The sequence below is a fragment of the Ptychodera flava genome, chromosome 9 (assembly GCF_041260155.1).
Source record: "Ptychodera flava strain L36383 chromosome 9, AS_Pfla_20210202, whole genome shotgun sequence".
Lineage (NCBI taxonomy): Eukaryota > Metazoa > Hemichordata > Enteropneusta > Ptychoderidae > Ptychodera > Ptychodera flava.
In genome coordinates, this window is record NC_091936.1 from 37327254 (window position 1) to 37342138 (window position 14885).

The 14885-nt window shown below is 36.7% G+C and overlaps 3 protein-coding genes across 5 annotated transcripts in view; 1 reads left to right on the forward strand and 2 right to left on the reverse strand.

The window, feature by feature from the left end:
- Positions 1-230: 230 nt before the first annotated feature.
- On the reverse strand, positions 231-4271 carry LOC139140888 (UPF0538 protein C2orf76 homolog). Of its 2 annotated transcripts, XM_070710360.1 has the most exons (5): positions 4185-4271; positions 3890-4015; positions 2654-2742; positions 2220-2304; positions 231-489 (listed from the first exon to the last, which is right to left on the reverse strand). In XM_070710360.1, the coding sequence occupies exons 2-5, from the start codon at positions 4008-4010 to the stop codon at positions 413-415; spliced, it is 372 nt and encodes a 123-aa protein (XP_070566461.1). In that variant the 5' UTR covers positions 4011-4015; positions 4185-4271; the 3' UTR covers positions 231-412. The 2 variants fall into 2 exon arrangements, with proteins under 2 accessions (XP_070566461.1, XP_070566460.1); XM_070710359.1 differs by having other exon boundaries at positions 3890-4208.
- A 233-nt stretch (positions 4272-4504) lies between these two features.
- The window catches only part of LOC139140890 (SWI/SNF-related matrix-associated actin-dependent regulator of chromatin subfamily D member 1-like), a 53120-nt gene continuing 42739 nt past the window's right edge, over positions 4505-14885 (forward strand). Inside the window, exon 1 of the mRNA XM_070710363.1 lies at positions 4505-4659. Within this exon, the coding sequence (XP_070566464.1) occupies positions 4558-4659 (102 nt within the window). The 5' untranslated portion in view covers positions 4505-4557. The remainder of the gene's footprint in view (positions 4660-14885) is intronic.
- LOC139140889 (steroid 17-alpha-hydroxylase/17,20 lyase-like) lies at positions 8830-14388 on the reverse strand. 2 transcript variants are annotated; one of them, XM_070710361.1, is made up of 6 exons: positions 14244-14388; positions 13762-13792; positions 11634-12640; positions 10933-11085; positions 10531-10635; positions 8830-10184 (listed from the first exon to the last, which is right to left on the reverse strand). In XM_070710361.1, exons 3-6 carry the CDS (start codon positions 12529-12531, stop codon positions 9856-9858), a joined length of 1485 nt encoding a protein of 494 aa, XP_070566462.1. In that variant the 5' UTR covers positions 12532-12640; positions 13762-13792; positions 14244-14388; the 3' UTR covers positions 8830-9855. The 2 variants fall into 2 exon arrangements, with proteins under 2 accessions (XP_070566462.1, XP_070566463.1); XM_070710362.1 differs by lacking the exons at positions 13762-13792; positions 14244-14388 and adding an exon at positions 12825-12953.

The following is a 14885-nucleotide window of genomic DNA, read 5'->3' on the forward strand; positions in this document are numbered from 1 at the left end:
TGGGATTCAGTGCAAACACATGCAATGTATTGACATCCGTTTCCAGTCTTGCAGAATCTTTCCATGGAATAATTATGCTATCAACAAACATGATCCTCAACGCAGAGACAGGTGGTCTTGCAATATTCTTACCAAGATAATTTGACGGAATTTAAATACAATAAATTGTAATGTATTTTCAAAGGCTTTGATGTTCACTAGCTTATCAAATTGTTCATTTTAATTGATATGTTGAAATAGTTAAGCCCTCATGTCATAGAAGTGTTATCTCAAACAAAACATCATTCCCTGGCAAACACTTGTCTTGGAAGTTGGTACCACTTACATATCGGGTGGGTGTCAAATAGATGAAGCTGGTATTTTATTCTCCTCATTCCTTGATGCTGATTGAAAATCCACCCAAGTTTGTACTTTACCATTTGAGCGTTGGGTTGGCCTTGTATTTGTCGTAATCTTCACGTTTGAAATAAGAAAGCTCGGTTTCATGTGCTGATACATTAAAGACAAAAACAGGTTTGATTAAGCTTTGCTCCAGATGTTGTTTCCAAAAATGACTACCCAAGTGCTTGTTGAGTGCCTTTAAGTTACTTGATCAGGCAAGTTTTCATTATTCATACATAGTAAAAGAGATCACACTCTAAACAGTGGTGGCGCTATCACTTTTGTTGCACTTCCGCTCTGCTCTCTCGCCAAGTGGAAGTGCATGAAAGTGAGAGCGCCACCACTGTTTGGAGAGTGAAAAGAGGTGTGTCACTGATGGACCAGTAGTCACACTATACTGTACTGGCAGTGTACTTCTATTTTTTGCAGTGTTTTCTTCAGATTTCTTTCATAAGGGTGGGGGAATGTCCCCACTGTTCAAACTTTTTGAGGGGGGATTGGTTCTGATACAGGGGGTCCATAATAAATCATGAAAATTTAAGTTATACACATTGATGTCTTGCAAGGTATTAGGGCAACATCAAAAGTTCAATATAATAAATCTAACTTAATTGCTTAAGTTTGGCCTCAGACCCCCCCACTCCCCCTTCTAACTTAACTGACCTAAAATTGAAAAACATTGCGGACTCATACCCTGTACTAATTCTTTCAAACGACGTACCAATGTACCTTTGAATTAAATAAAAATTGACAACCATTATAAAGTAACAAAAATACAGGTGACTGGATCGGTTTTAGCGTACAAAATCAGCCTTGAAATCGTAAAATTTGCCATAAAGACGTTAAATCGTTTTTGACTGCACAGAAATTAATTTGGCCAAAAACCCCCCACCCCAAACTTAAGCAATTAAGTTTTTTTTCAAACATCGATCTTTTGACGTCGTCCCTTAGTAAATTACGATTATTGTGTGGATCAATATCAAATTAATGTCAGCCTACAGTTTCTTCAATCCTATAAAGTTCACAGTTCTGTAATCTGCAGGCCAAGTCAAGGCAGATTATTAAGTTGATAAAATTAATAATGTGGTGTTACATAATAGGCAGCAATCATGGTGTGGATTTCTCATACATCAATACTCTGAGTATATTAACATCTCAAACTAACTAACATCTCATCTTGAGTGGGCAATGGGAGGCATGTCAGGCTACCGCTATTGCTGTTGGAAGTCAGTTAAAAATTTACTGCAAAAGCTCTACATGTTTGACGTGAGAGATGGTGTCAGGACTGAAGATTGCAGCAACACAGAGTAGATATGTAAGGAGAATCATACTTCACAAGTACTATCAATTTCCACTTTTAAAAAGAAAAGCTAGCAAATGTTATCAATTCAGATATCACTTGGTACTATCCACATGGAAATAGAATCTAGCCTAGATTGTTTTTTCAAAGAGATAGTCAGTCATGCTGCGCAAACAACTTCCAAAAGCAGACTGAAGGATGAAATAATTAATATTCATCACTGTCTCTGCTGAATAAGAAAACTTATCTGACTCAGTTCACTTCAAATTCATGCAACAACTATTATACTGAAACTATAGCACATTAAAAAATCCTAAAGCAATCATAGAAGTCAAGCAACTCATATGTAAACATTACTGATTAATTCATATATAGTTATTTTAACTATTGTAACACTTCTAGCACTAAAGGTTCAACTTTGGATCAATTTTCCGCACTGTTTCTTTCAGGAAAGTCAGGTTTAGAGCCAAAGGGAGCTTAATGGATTTAAAGGAGTCACCCCTGCTTGTGTATATGATGATGATATTGTCATACTTACCTACACCCCTGCAGTCACGCAATCTCGTATCTTCTTCAAGAATAAGAATATCATCATCCTCAAGGTTGATCACAAGATCATTGGGCTTGCATGAAAAAAAAGGGAATTGAAAATGTATGCTGTACACATGTGTTGTATGATAAAACATATAAGGATCTGTTTTGCCACATATTTCAATGGAGTGCATTCAGCTAAAATATTAAATTACGTTTTTTTTAATATATGAGGTAATAAATTTTTTGGAAAGTTTAGTTTCTGTAGTGTGTGTTTATTCCTCCAGAAGCAGCATGCATTTCTTGCCATGTTCAACCTACAGTGGCTTCACATCATGCAATGTTGTGCTATGTCACATGACCAGCTGACCTTCATGACTTCGGCAAACAAGAATTTTGGACACAGTCTGATTGAACACAACTATTTGCACATTGACATACCTTGGTACCATGGGCTGAGTGTAAAACCTTCAGTGTGTCATACGAGTATTTCTTAAATGGTGGAGGTATCCCAGGCCTTTCCTGAATTTCTGAAATTGATAACATTTTAAAAATTCACAAATAACATACAAAATACATAGAATTGTATAATAGTCTTCTTCAGATGCAGCAGTGGACAGAATATTCATGTCTTTCTGTATTTGCTATAGTGCATTTTCCCAAATACAAAGGTTACAAGAATGGCTTTCTCAAATGTCTGTAATTTACCAGAGCTTTTTTTATGTGTGAATTCCCTGTGAGTTCTTAATCAATAAAGTGATTGATTTATTATGGCAAGTTTTAATTGCCAGAACACTTGCTTGATATCATTTCTTTAACAAGCCTACCCAACTTACATTTATTTTTTCTATGTATTTATACATTTATTTATTTATTTATTTTGACAACAGGCCATAGGCCCATTTACAACCACCATAAAATTAAACCTTACACAAAGGTTGAAAACTGAAAAAAAAAGTACAAAGAAAAAAGAAAAACAAAAATTACAACAAGGATAAAATAAGCAAAGATATTCAAAAAATGATTAAGCAAGTTTTACAGACTTTTCTACGAAAGGTAGGGCTGGACTTGACTGATCAATAAGTGGGTCTGCTTTGCAGAAGTCATTAACCATTTGAGTGCTGTAATTTTCCCCAAAAATTGAGTGCAACATTTTACCAATATTTATGAATTTTTCGGTATTTGTTTCAATAATTTTGGAGCAAATAGACATCACATTTCAATGGCTACAGATTTTTATCAAAATTTTGGCAAAATTATGAAAACATTTGACTGGGGTGTACTTTGTAAAGGCAACAAAAATTGTCTTTGGCACTCAAAGGGTTAAAATTGCTTGTACAACTTAAAACAATAGTCTGAAAGTTCTTTCTCAAATTAATTCTACTGCTAGGCACATTCAAATATAACTTGGAAAAGAAGATACGGACAGTTAATTGTACTGACTGTTACAATCTGTAACAATTTTATGAATAAAACAATTGAGCATCCAAAGATTTGCATCTCACCACGAGAGACAGTAATAATCCAGTTGATACATGTGAAAACGCCTATAAAAAATACAGCAAAAAGAAAAATGACAAGATCATGGGTCTTTTTTGAAGGTGCTGCCAAATGAAAGTGTGCAAGTGTATTAAAGTCTTTAAAGATAACTACACCAGTTGTCATGCAATGTCTCACCTTTGTTGATAAGACGAATGAATTCTTTGGTTGTAAGTTCAAGGTCAACATTTCTGAAGACAAGTGGTTTGATATTGCGATGTTCAAAGGATCGGATGAGACGAACCGTCAACGTTGCCATAGTAACTTTACAATTTAAAGACATATGATATATACTCAACATGTAATGATGTATGATCATGTACACATTTTTGCCAGGACCATGGTGAATGGGTTAGGAAGAAGAAAGACTATACAGTCTGATGACAAACACTGCTTTTAACCTCAGAAAAGTGGCATAGATATCGGACTTTACGTGTAATATGGATGGAGCAGACCAGCCTGGAAAACTTTCGGTAGTTCCACACACCACAGTTTACGCTGCAATGACTGCTCCTTTTAAAATGTTTGCGACTTTTGAGGTTGTCACTCTTTTACGGACTTGGCGCAAACCAATATCCATGCATTATAATAGGGAACGCAATTGCTGTTATGCGGTTTCTCCCTCTACGAACTATGCAATCACTTTTAAGTTTTCAAAGCAGAGCTTTACGGATGTACAGGTAATTCAGTGTCACACGATCGATTAATAGTGTATCAGTACCAACAACATTGCAAAGCGAAACTGTTGTACATCAATATGGTAGGCTATCACCCCCTCCTAATTAATTGATTGTGCCAAGGTCAAAATGGCGGCGTTAGGTTACAACATGGCGACTCAGCAGCAACATCCTCGCTTTCCTCCGAGTCAGATGCCCGGTATGAGGCATTTTCCACCTGGTTCATTCCCTGTAAGTACATATTATCGAACGGCTAATTTTTGCCCCAGAATTTGTATGAAAATCTATGGATTTTCTTCCTTTTTCCTTTGTTTACAAAACGGCTGTATAGTACCGTACTCAACAGAGGAGTAGCACGGTACATGACAAAAGGGCTTCTCGAATATCCATTCAAAATCATACATTTTGAAAAATTAAACGCAACGACCAGACAGAAAGATTTTATAAATTGAACATTTGTCGAAAGTGGAAACGGCTTCTGTTTGACATTCGGTTTTACGTTTTAGCGGAACCCTGCCACAAGCCGGAAGATCTGTCACTATTGTTGCAATCACATTCATTCACCATTCACAACACTTCTTTTCTTTTCCTTTCTCACAAACTGGCAAACAAAAAGGACCTGTAATTTTCGTTCGATTTATTCCAGGTTTTACACAATTTCTGTAAATTAGGGAAGTCGTTTTTAGTGAGAGAAAGTAAATCGCGCTTTCGATCGAAACGTTACATTTTTTGTAGGTATTTTGTTGTTGAGAAGCGCTGAAGCTTCAAACAACCCACACTGCATGCTGGGTAATCACCTTACGTCCGTGATTAAAACAACTTTTGGCACCTCAGAAAAAACACTTAATGAAAGGAATCAAACTGGCACCGTTTCTGACATGTAAAACACATGCCCCATGGTATGGACACATATATTACACTGTCAGTTAAAAGAACAACATGGAATTTGCATGCTCTCTCACCCAGGGAAACAAGTTGCTCGAAACAGTCCCTATAGGGACCGTGTTTGAAATATTTCTGATGGCTAAAAATCGTTCAGAATTTTGCCCACTTAAATAATCATTTGAATAGTTTACCTTAAACTGCGAAGATTATTCTTAAATTAACCACTAGAAAAAGACAAATTGGTTTAACTGTCCCTTGCATTGTGTACGAAAAGTAATATGAAAATAAATCTAATGCATTTGTATGATTTGTCATGCTTTCAAAGAAGATCAGAATGGTAAACAAGATTGATAAATGGTTTTGTCTGTCTTTCAAACTCTTTAAAAGGTAGCTAATGCTTGAACTGAATTGCCTGATCACAACACTTTATGGGGCAATCGTGTTTCTGTTACACTTGTTAGTTTTTTGCATTTTTCCCCTTTTTTGTTCTCTTCTCAAGGAAACCTCTTCCACTACTTCTACCACAACTGCAACAACCACTACTACTACTACTACATCTTCAGCTTCTACTTCTTCTTCATCTTCATCCAAACAGGTATCTTTTCTGTTGGTCACTAAAAAGGCAACAGTCTAGTCTGCGCAAAAAGCCAATGTGTCAGCCGTGTCTGTCTCGCGCTTGAGCTAGCAAATGTTTTTGTGGAAAGTTTAATCATTGCTTTGTTGGCTGCAAGAATCTGTCGATTCTGTAGCATTTGCTGGAGTCAACGTGTGTATTGCTTACATGTAAAGATACTAATCCAGTACTATAATATATATTTAATAAGGGGTTATGAAGCTTGCTTGCCTGCATGATAGGTAGTCAATAAATGCACTGTTCCACTGTATGCTATTAGTGGTACTTTGCCAGTAAATGTTATGTAGATGTGGCTTACTGTCTTAGTCATGCAGTGTTTACATAGTAGTATTTATTAGAAAACTAGTAGTGGCCGAAATATGCTTGTCCGTGAAATGAATTTTTGTTCGCTCTTTCCGTGGTAATTCTGTACAAACTGGTCTATGGTTGCAAAATTTACGACAATGTTGAGACTACATAAAGAAGAACAAATTTTCAAGGTACTTGATAGCTGTGCTGCATTGCTTGATATGCAGCATTGTTGTACATGTATTGTAAATGTATTGGTTCTTCATGAATACTGCCATCTATAGCCGAGTATGAGGAATTCTTTTGGCGTAAGTCTAACCCCTTCACCATCAGTTTTATTGCAATCCATGGTTTCCCAGAGACCCACTGGACCAATACTCAAGGAGAATGGGGTTAAAGGGTCAATGAAACGTTCCTTTTTGGAAGCATAAAACCATGGTCTGGTCTACATGATTTGGCTACATGTAGGTCAGCACCTTAGTATCCCCAACTGACCAGTGTGTTCATAGCATACTGTTCTGCAGCATTTCACCAACACCTTCAAATTGTGTGGGCCAATTGGGAGAAATGGTTCTACTCCGGAATAAAAAGGACGCGATGCGTACGCCGTTCTACATACTCAGTACGCCCAAATAATCACGTGATGCCGGTACAAACAAACCCACATGTGTACTGAACGCGTATGGAAATACACGTACGTCTGTGCGCGTTTGCGCACATGGCTTTGTTTGTACCGTGGTCGATTCGAATTCCGTGTGGGCCAATTGGGAGAAATGATACAACTAGTACAGTCTGGTTGGTTTTGCAACTAAGAGATTAATTCTTCAACATGCACCTCAGAGTGTTCATGTATGCACAGACCCTGAGCACCTGTGACTGCTTGAAGTTCTACAGAAAGGCATCTCTGCTGTGTGAAAATTGAGTTTTCTACCTTCCTTTGATTTTCAATGAAAGCTTTGAAGACAAGAACTAGCTGGAGGTCACTTGTAAGTGCAGATCAGGAGCTTCTTTCGTGGTTGTTGCCTTCGTGAATTCTGTACAACATATCACTTTTACTAAATGGGGGTTATGTGAATGGCTACTCACAGGCCATTTGCAACTGCGTGTGCGATGACACTTTCTGACTACATGTACATGATTTATAGGTCTGTTCTAGTGAGTGACAGTCCCTGCCCAAATAACATTACTTGGTTTAGCGAAGATGGTCTAAAACTCTCCATTGCTTGGTAAGCAAAGACTGTCTAAAACTCTTGATTGCTGTAATAGCAAAGATGGTCAAAAACTCCCTGTCATCTTCAAGTGTAATTGCAATTAAAATGTAAGTGAACTGTTACTTTAATAGAATACTGTAGGCTGCCAAATCACTGGGTTGTTGTTGAAAATATAGAAAGAGTTCTGCATTTGAGTCTTGATGAGGTGCAGAGCTGAGGATTGGCTATTGATATCATATCCTGATTTGATTTGAGTTGTTGGGGTTATTGAAAAGTACAATCACAGTATACACTGTATGTAGATATTATCAATTTTTAAAGTTACTGTTGTGGAACAATACATGTATATTATTGCTTGGCCGTCATCATTTTACTTGTTTGGTGTTTGTTTTTTGATCAAATGCAAAATCAAGATCATTTTATTGGTAAATGTTTTTCCACTTCCCAGGCAACCCTGAACTTCTGTGCATTCATATTCCACTATTCTAAGCATTGTTTACAGTATGTAAGGCTAAATATTGAGTTGACCCGGCTGATCATACCATATACAGTTTTTGTTACTCTCAGTAAACATGAATTTGTCTTTGAAAATGTCATGTATTATAAATTGAAATTTGGTGAAGGTACACAGTTTTAAAATTGCATAAATGGAAAAATTTTTGTTTTTATGTTACAGATTTTGAGAACGAACATTTAAAACCTTGATTTTTTTGAAAGTTTATCACTGTAATTGTTGAAACTGTATACAAAATGTTGACAACGTTTAAAGATGGTCCAAAAAATTGGACTGTAATACCTTTACTACTGGGATCCGGTATATTGAGATTGAAATGTCCATAGTGTATTTTAGGAAGATTCTGCAATGTACAGTATTAAAATGTGCATATATCTTCATTGATATTACCTGGCTATTCAGTATTAATGGCATTCTTACGATGGACTCGTACTTTAAAAATTACTTGCAAGGTAAACTGAACAAGTCCATGTGGAGAATGGTGGTAGGGTATGTAAGTTGCAGGTACACATACTGTATTAAAAATGCGTACAGTACCTATAATATCTCTTCCCAATAATGTTTGTAGTTTACAGGCTACTTTTAGTGATTTTCCTACCTATAGTGATTTGCTCTCCTTCATATACTTAAGTAATGATAGTATTGAATTGTAAACTTGTTCGACTTTCCTCAGATGGGCACAAATACGAATGACTGGACAGATTTACTCATGTAGGACAACCCATACCTGCCATTGAGGGCAGTGTTTTTCTTCCAATGAATGCTCAGTTTAGTCATGGAAGTACAGTCATAATACAATGGTACACTCTTACATGTACCTGCACCCATGCTTCCATTCATGACATAAAGAAAACAAATGGGATCCAAAATTATGTGAATTACATATTTTATTACTCTGCAAATACATTCATCCAGAAAATTACATAGCTATCAGCATTTAGTCTTGGCTTCTGTTCCTTCGTAAACATTTTGTCAGGTTTGATGTATCATTCATGTCATTTATTACTATTCATGACAAAGATGTGCAGAAATATTGAAATATAATATATTTGTTTCCATAAAATCTTAGATTCTCTGTTGCGTAGGTATCTGACGACCGGCATCAGAATATTCAAGAAAAGATACAATAAAATATTTCTATACTAATCATTGTTTTTTTTCTTTAAGTTTGGGAATATTGGTAAATGGTTTGGGAAATTTCTGTAATATTTCTGAAGTCCTCAAATACACCGAGTGAACCCCATGAAAATGACAGGGAAACTGATGTCAATTATATGTTTATTGCCCCATAGCAAAACATTCCTGATTGTCATAGCATTTGCACCACCAAAGAACTCTTATTAAGTATGCACCTTGAACCAGCAATTATTTCGCAGTACACACTTATATAGGTTGCTATCAGTAGCTGTACAATCGTATTTGGTTGTCATGTCATGATGTCACATCGTTTTGAAAAAATACCAAAGAATTGTGTGTCTTTTATCAATTACACTCAGAAATCAATGTGTTCTTCTGTCAAGAAGTTGTCGAATTAATGCCCCACTTTTCTTAATCTTTAGACCAACGGTGAACCTTTTGTCATTCCCCTTTCATTTTCAAAAATATTACTGTGATTCTCTGGGTGTCCACATTATAAGTTTTGATTTGTATACTGTATATTTGAATATGATAAGTTTTATTTTTATAGTGTAATATCATATCTTGTAGCTGAGTATATTTTGTAAGTTTTATGTTCCCATTTTCTTCCTGTACATAGAGTACTAGTAGTAGAGAGGCAGAGAAATTGGAGAATATTCTCAATAAAATAGTCAATATGACCTCAACTTTGTTTTGGATAACTTTATGACTGACTGCATATCAGAAACTTAAAATTTTCTGTCTGCCTTTGTACAATATCACACTCGTTTGTAAACAACAATGTTAAAAGGTTTAGGCACGAGAGAGATGAGAGTCTCTCCCTCTAAATCAGGCTCCTCGCCAACTGGCGAGTCAAAAATAAATTTCTGCATCAAGTTACCGAGTACCATGAACATCTCCTTCTTGGCAATGCTTCTTCCGAGACATACGCGCCTGCCGGTGGAGAATGGCATGAAGTGTGGAAACTCAGACATGTTTCTCATGTTGCCGTCATCGTCAAGGAATCTCTCCGGTCTGAATTCTTCCGGGTCCTTCCAGCAATCCTTATCATGGTGCACGGCCCACAGATTGGCCAATACCTGAGTACCTGTATGATGACGGGATAGAATTCGTGAGCAGGACTGTTGAGGATTCATGTTTTGAAATTTCATTCTTTTAATTTGCAAAAAGCTGATTGTGGGCAAACTCATTTCTCATTGACCTGAAATGCATATGATTACAGGCCTTTTATCACTCAGTAGTGATGGTAAGCATATCATTTGGAAAACCTGATGCATCTGAAGCTTTTACTGTAGTTTATTGGATTTCTAATATTTCAAATGCAGTGCAGTATGAATTTTGCTGTAAAAGTTTGACCATTTGGTTGGGTAACTTACAGTTATGCAAAACTATGTCTAGCCTGATGTATGCAGGGCTTACTTGATTACACTCACCCTTTGGGATAGTGTACCCTCTGACTTGAGTATCGGTTGCAGCACAGTGTGGCACACCCAGTACAGCCTGTGAACTATAGCGCTGAATCTCACAGATGGTTGCATCTGCAAGAAAACAGGCAATTGCAATAAGAATACCGTAGGTATCACTGCCAAAATCCTATGAGGCAAAACAAATGTGAACAATAAAACAAGTTTGAAAATCATTGCCATCACTTCAGAATGTTGGCATAAGTCGCTGAGATTTAATAAAGGCATCAAACAGTATTTCCTATTTGTCACTCATTGCAGTCAGAAATAAATACAGCAAGTAAATAAATACCGGTAAATAAGCAATTAACATACTGTAGTGCACACACTTCTCAAATAAAGGATATACGTCTGTAGTAGGACTGTACTCACTCAGGTATGGTAGCTGTTTTTGATGGTCCATGGTAACAGGTTGTTCTCTGCCGACTTCTTGGTCTATCTGGTCTTGGACTTTAGCTTGGACCTTGGGAAAGGTGACCATGTACAGAAGAGCCCATAGCAAAGTATTCATGACTGTATCACTACCTGTTGATTGATGGCATTAAAAAAACATGGATGTGATATAGAATTTCATTCAAAATGTTATTCAGCAACTCTTGTACAGAAGGATAGCCTAGTCATGGACAGTTGTCTGCTCCACTGGCCCTGGCGTAAATGTTGTCAATTGTCATTATCAGGAAACATGTTTTTTATCATTTTGTGAAGGGTTGTACAAACATAGAGGAGTACCTACATGTACATAAACCCACACTTATTTTTTCATCATTTTGCCTTGCATTGGACACAATTAAAAGCTTATCCTCCTAGTTTCATTGTCATTATTACTGGATGGGATCGGTGTACTTGTACCTTACAGGTATGTTTTGTTGTAGACCCTTGAGAAAAACTATCGAGGGTCTATGGTCTTGTGAAAGAAATGGTGCCGTTGACTTGATGTACATGTTCCAACTAGTTGGCATGCACACTTTGGAGTCATACTGTACTTTAGCAAAGAAATGGCCTTTGTTCTTTAAATGATCTGGAAAGCTTGATAAATGATAACACGCAAATGGTGAACAGATCAGTGGACATACCTGCAAAGAACATGACCCACATATTGATGACAATGTGCTCAGGGCTGAGTGCATTAATGGCGTCTTCATCTTTTTCTGAGACAGCTTTTTTTGAAGCATGGAGTAGAGCATCAACCATGTCATTGATTTTGCCATCTTCATACTTTGCCACATGTTCAACATACTTCTTCATGAGTGTACGGTCTCTCATATTCTTGGCCTTGAACAGGGCGTCAAACCACTTGTTTGGAAAGTGCCTGAGCCAAGGCATTGAGTTGACAGGATGTAAGGGTGATATGACTTTGAGAATCTCAGCAGAGTAGTGGAGAATGTTCTGCAATTCAGGATCGCCTTTCTGGTAGCGTTGGCCGTAGATCAGGTTGCAGATGATGTTCAGAGAAGCAAGCATAAGGTCATCTTTTGGGTCAAAGGCAACTTTACCTTTGTTGTTGAACTGATTGACCAAGTAGTCAATTTCTTCCATGATCTTGCCATTCATAGTTGTATCATTGACTAAGCGTATGGCATTCATGCAGAGTTTGGTGTGTATGGACCATTGCTCATGGTCTTGACTGGCTGCCATGAAACCTTTGTCGCCCATGAGGAGGTCAAGGGAGTAAATCTGTGGTCGGCTGGCTATATCTCTACCTCTGTACGCCTCTTTGATGACTTCAGAGCTGTTCAGGATTACCACTCTGTCAGTGCCTAGCTTCACGCTGAAGATGTCGCCATACTTCTTTGAGAGCTCTGCCAGAGATCTGTGCGGGTACTTTAAATCGAGGTTGAAAGCATTGCCAACCAGGGGAAGTGAGGATGGACCTGGTGGCAGTTTTCTGACAGTGTAGTCATACTGCTCCTTGATGTAGTAGACTACACAAAGTGCAGTACCGCAAACTGAAACTTCCAATACGCCAAACATCGTGTTGTACAGATTTAATCTTTAGTTGGGTAACCAATTTGACTTTGATTTTGTTGAACAAAACTTTGAATCAGACCAGCTGATTTCGTGCAGGTGTGAATATTGACTTCTGTAAAACAGAAATAAGATAAGAAAAATTAGCAAACAGTCTTGCCACAAATAAGAAATTTAAGTTAATAAGCAGATATTGCACATCAAATATCTTTTTCACAGCACATTTAATTGTGATGTAAATATAGGTGAAAAGAGAATGTGTTGATTCCTATATGATTCCTTCGTAAGAATATACTTACATTATCCTGGACTGTTAAGGATATTCAATGAAATCACAACCAAGAACTTCCAATAGTTATTATCACAAGAACACATGTACCGGTAGTGTCGATATGAAATGGTCAGGTTGCACTACATTCTAAATCTGTCTGACTTTGTTAGAGGGAATCCCCTTTATATCTTTTACAAATCTACTTGACATATATATGTAACCCCTTTTCCGTTGTTCAAAAGTCCAATATTCAGTTCATGACCTGCCCCACATATGCGCTGGCAGCCGACTTTTAAGAATAGCTTTCTGTCTACTAGCCCATTTCTACTGACCCAGTTTATCAAAGGTTTCAGAGCTCTACAAAAACAGGAAGGCACATTTTTCACAAGGACGCTCAGATCAGTAATGTTGGCATGTTTTCAGCAAGGACACAAAAGTCTCATTCTGTGCTCAGTAAATCAATAACAAAGTTACTTGCATAGAAAATGTTTTCACTATTCATTTTTTTCCCTATTGACTTAAAAGTTAGAACAAAATTTGTCTAGATTTATCTGAGTGAAATCATCACTTATTGCTGAAGATGTTGACTCAAGAAAAACTAAATTAACCCTTTGAGCGCCAAAGTCAATTTTTGTCGCCCTTATAAAATATACCTTAGTCAATTTTCGTCAGATTTTTGCAAAAATTTTTATTAAAAGCTGTGGCCTATGAAATATTGTGTCCATTTGGTCCAAAATTATAAAAAAATACAGAAAAGTTCATAAAAATTGGTAAAATGTTGCACTAAAAGTTTGGTGGGAAAAAATACAGCACTCAAAGGGTTAGAGCTAAAATGATTTTGTTTAAACGTAATTTAAAATATGTACATGTGTATGGCTATTTCTAATAATACCGGTAGGTCAGTCTACCTGATGTGACAGGGGAATTACTGTAATATCTGAAAGGACTGAACTACGTGTACTCACCTACTTTACGATATCAGGTCAACTGATATATCTGTGAAAGAAGATGAATAATATTCTTTTATATTTTTAGGAAAAAATGAGTACAGTGAAATAATTTGCTGAAATTTTTTGCCATAAATGTATGTTGGCACTTCAGTATTTTCTTTTGAAGTAGACCTTAATGCTTTGTTTTTTATCAATGTTTGATGTAGTTGACTTTTCTCTACATTTCTTGAAGGTAGTTTGATTGATTGTATTTTCGTGGATGTATCTGCAATCTGTTCATTTTAACGGAAACATGACAAAATATGTGGATTATTAAGTGTGAAACTGAGTGTGATCAAGTGTGGCATTTAAGTTACGTTCCTTTTGATGTGACAAAAAGACGGAGAACCAGAAAATTATGGATTGTCAAAGAGAATGCCATGTGAAATACATGTATTGTGGTAAATTGTTCACTGTTCTACCATACTTGAACAATACTAATAAGACAATATACCTACCTTGAACTTGTTTAAATGGAAGCCAAAGGCGAACCAGCGCCTTTCAAGTAAGTGGTAGCTCTACAGCTAACTGCCGTTGCAAAAGTGAGCGGGAAAAGTGGAAATGCCATTTTTATATTCAACCATGGACCCCCACAGAGTGAATATCATTATACTACTGAATAAAATTTGAGTCAACATCACACTGGATATAAAAAGTTGAAGCTGAGTGGCCCTGCAGAGCATCATCGCTTATAAATTCTACCCTAAAAATAACTGTACAATTTTTTTTAAACGTATCTAGAGCAAACAATTCCCCAGGGCCGTTTGCAGGCATGATGTAGGGCACACGATGCATATGTGCAGTCTGTGTTCGAGTGTCATAGCACTTGTAATTTCATAGATCACTACACCTGTTCAGCTCTCATTACCGTACAAATACCAATCTAGGTACATTTAGACAAAATTAGATTTCTAATTTATTATTTCAGACATTTAATTTCCTCTGAAGCCATTACCAAAACATCAAAAATTGTTTATTTCCTCTGTGTTAATATTTTATGAATTTCCTTATGTGAAAAAATGAGAAAAGATTTATCAATACAAAAATACTTGAATTGCACTGTTTTTGTCAAATTTGTGTAATTAAGAAACTCACTAAAA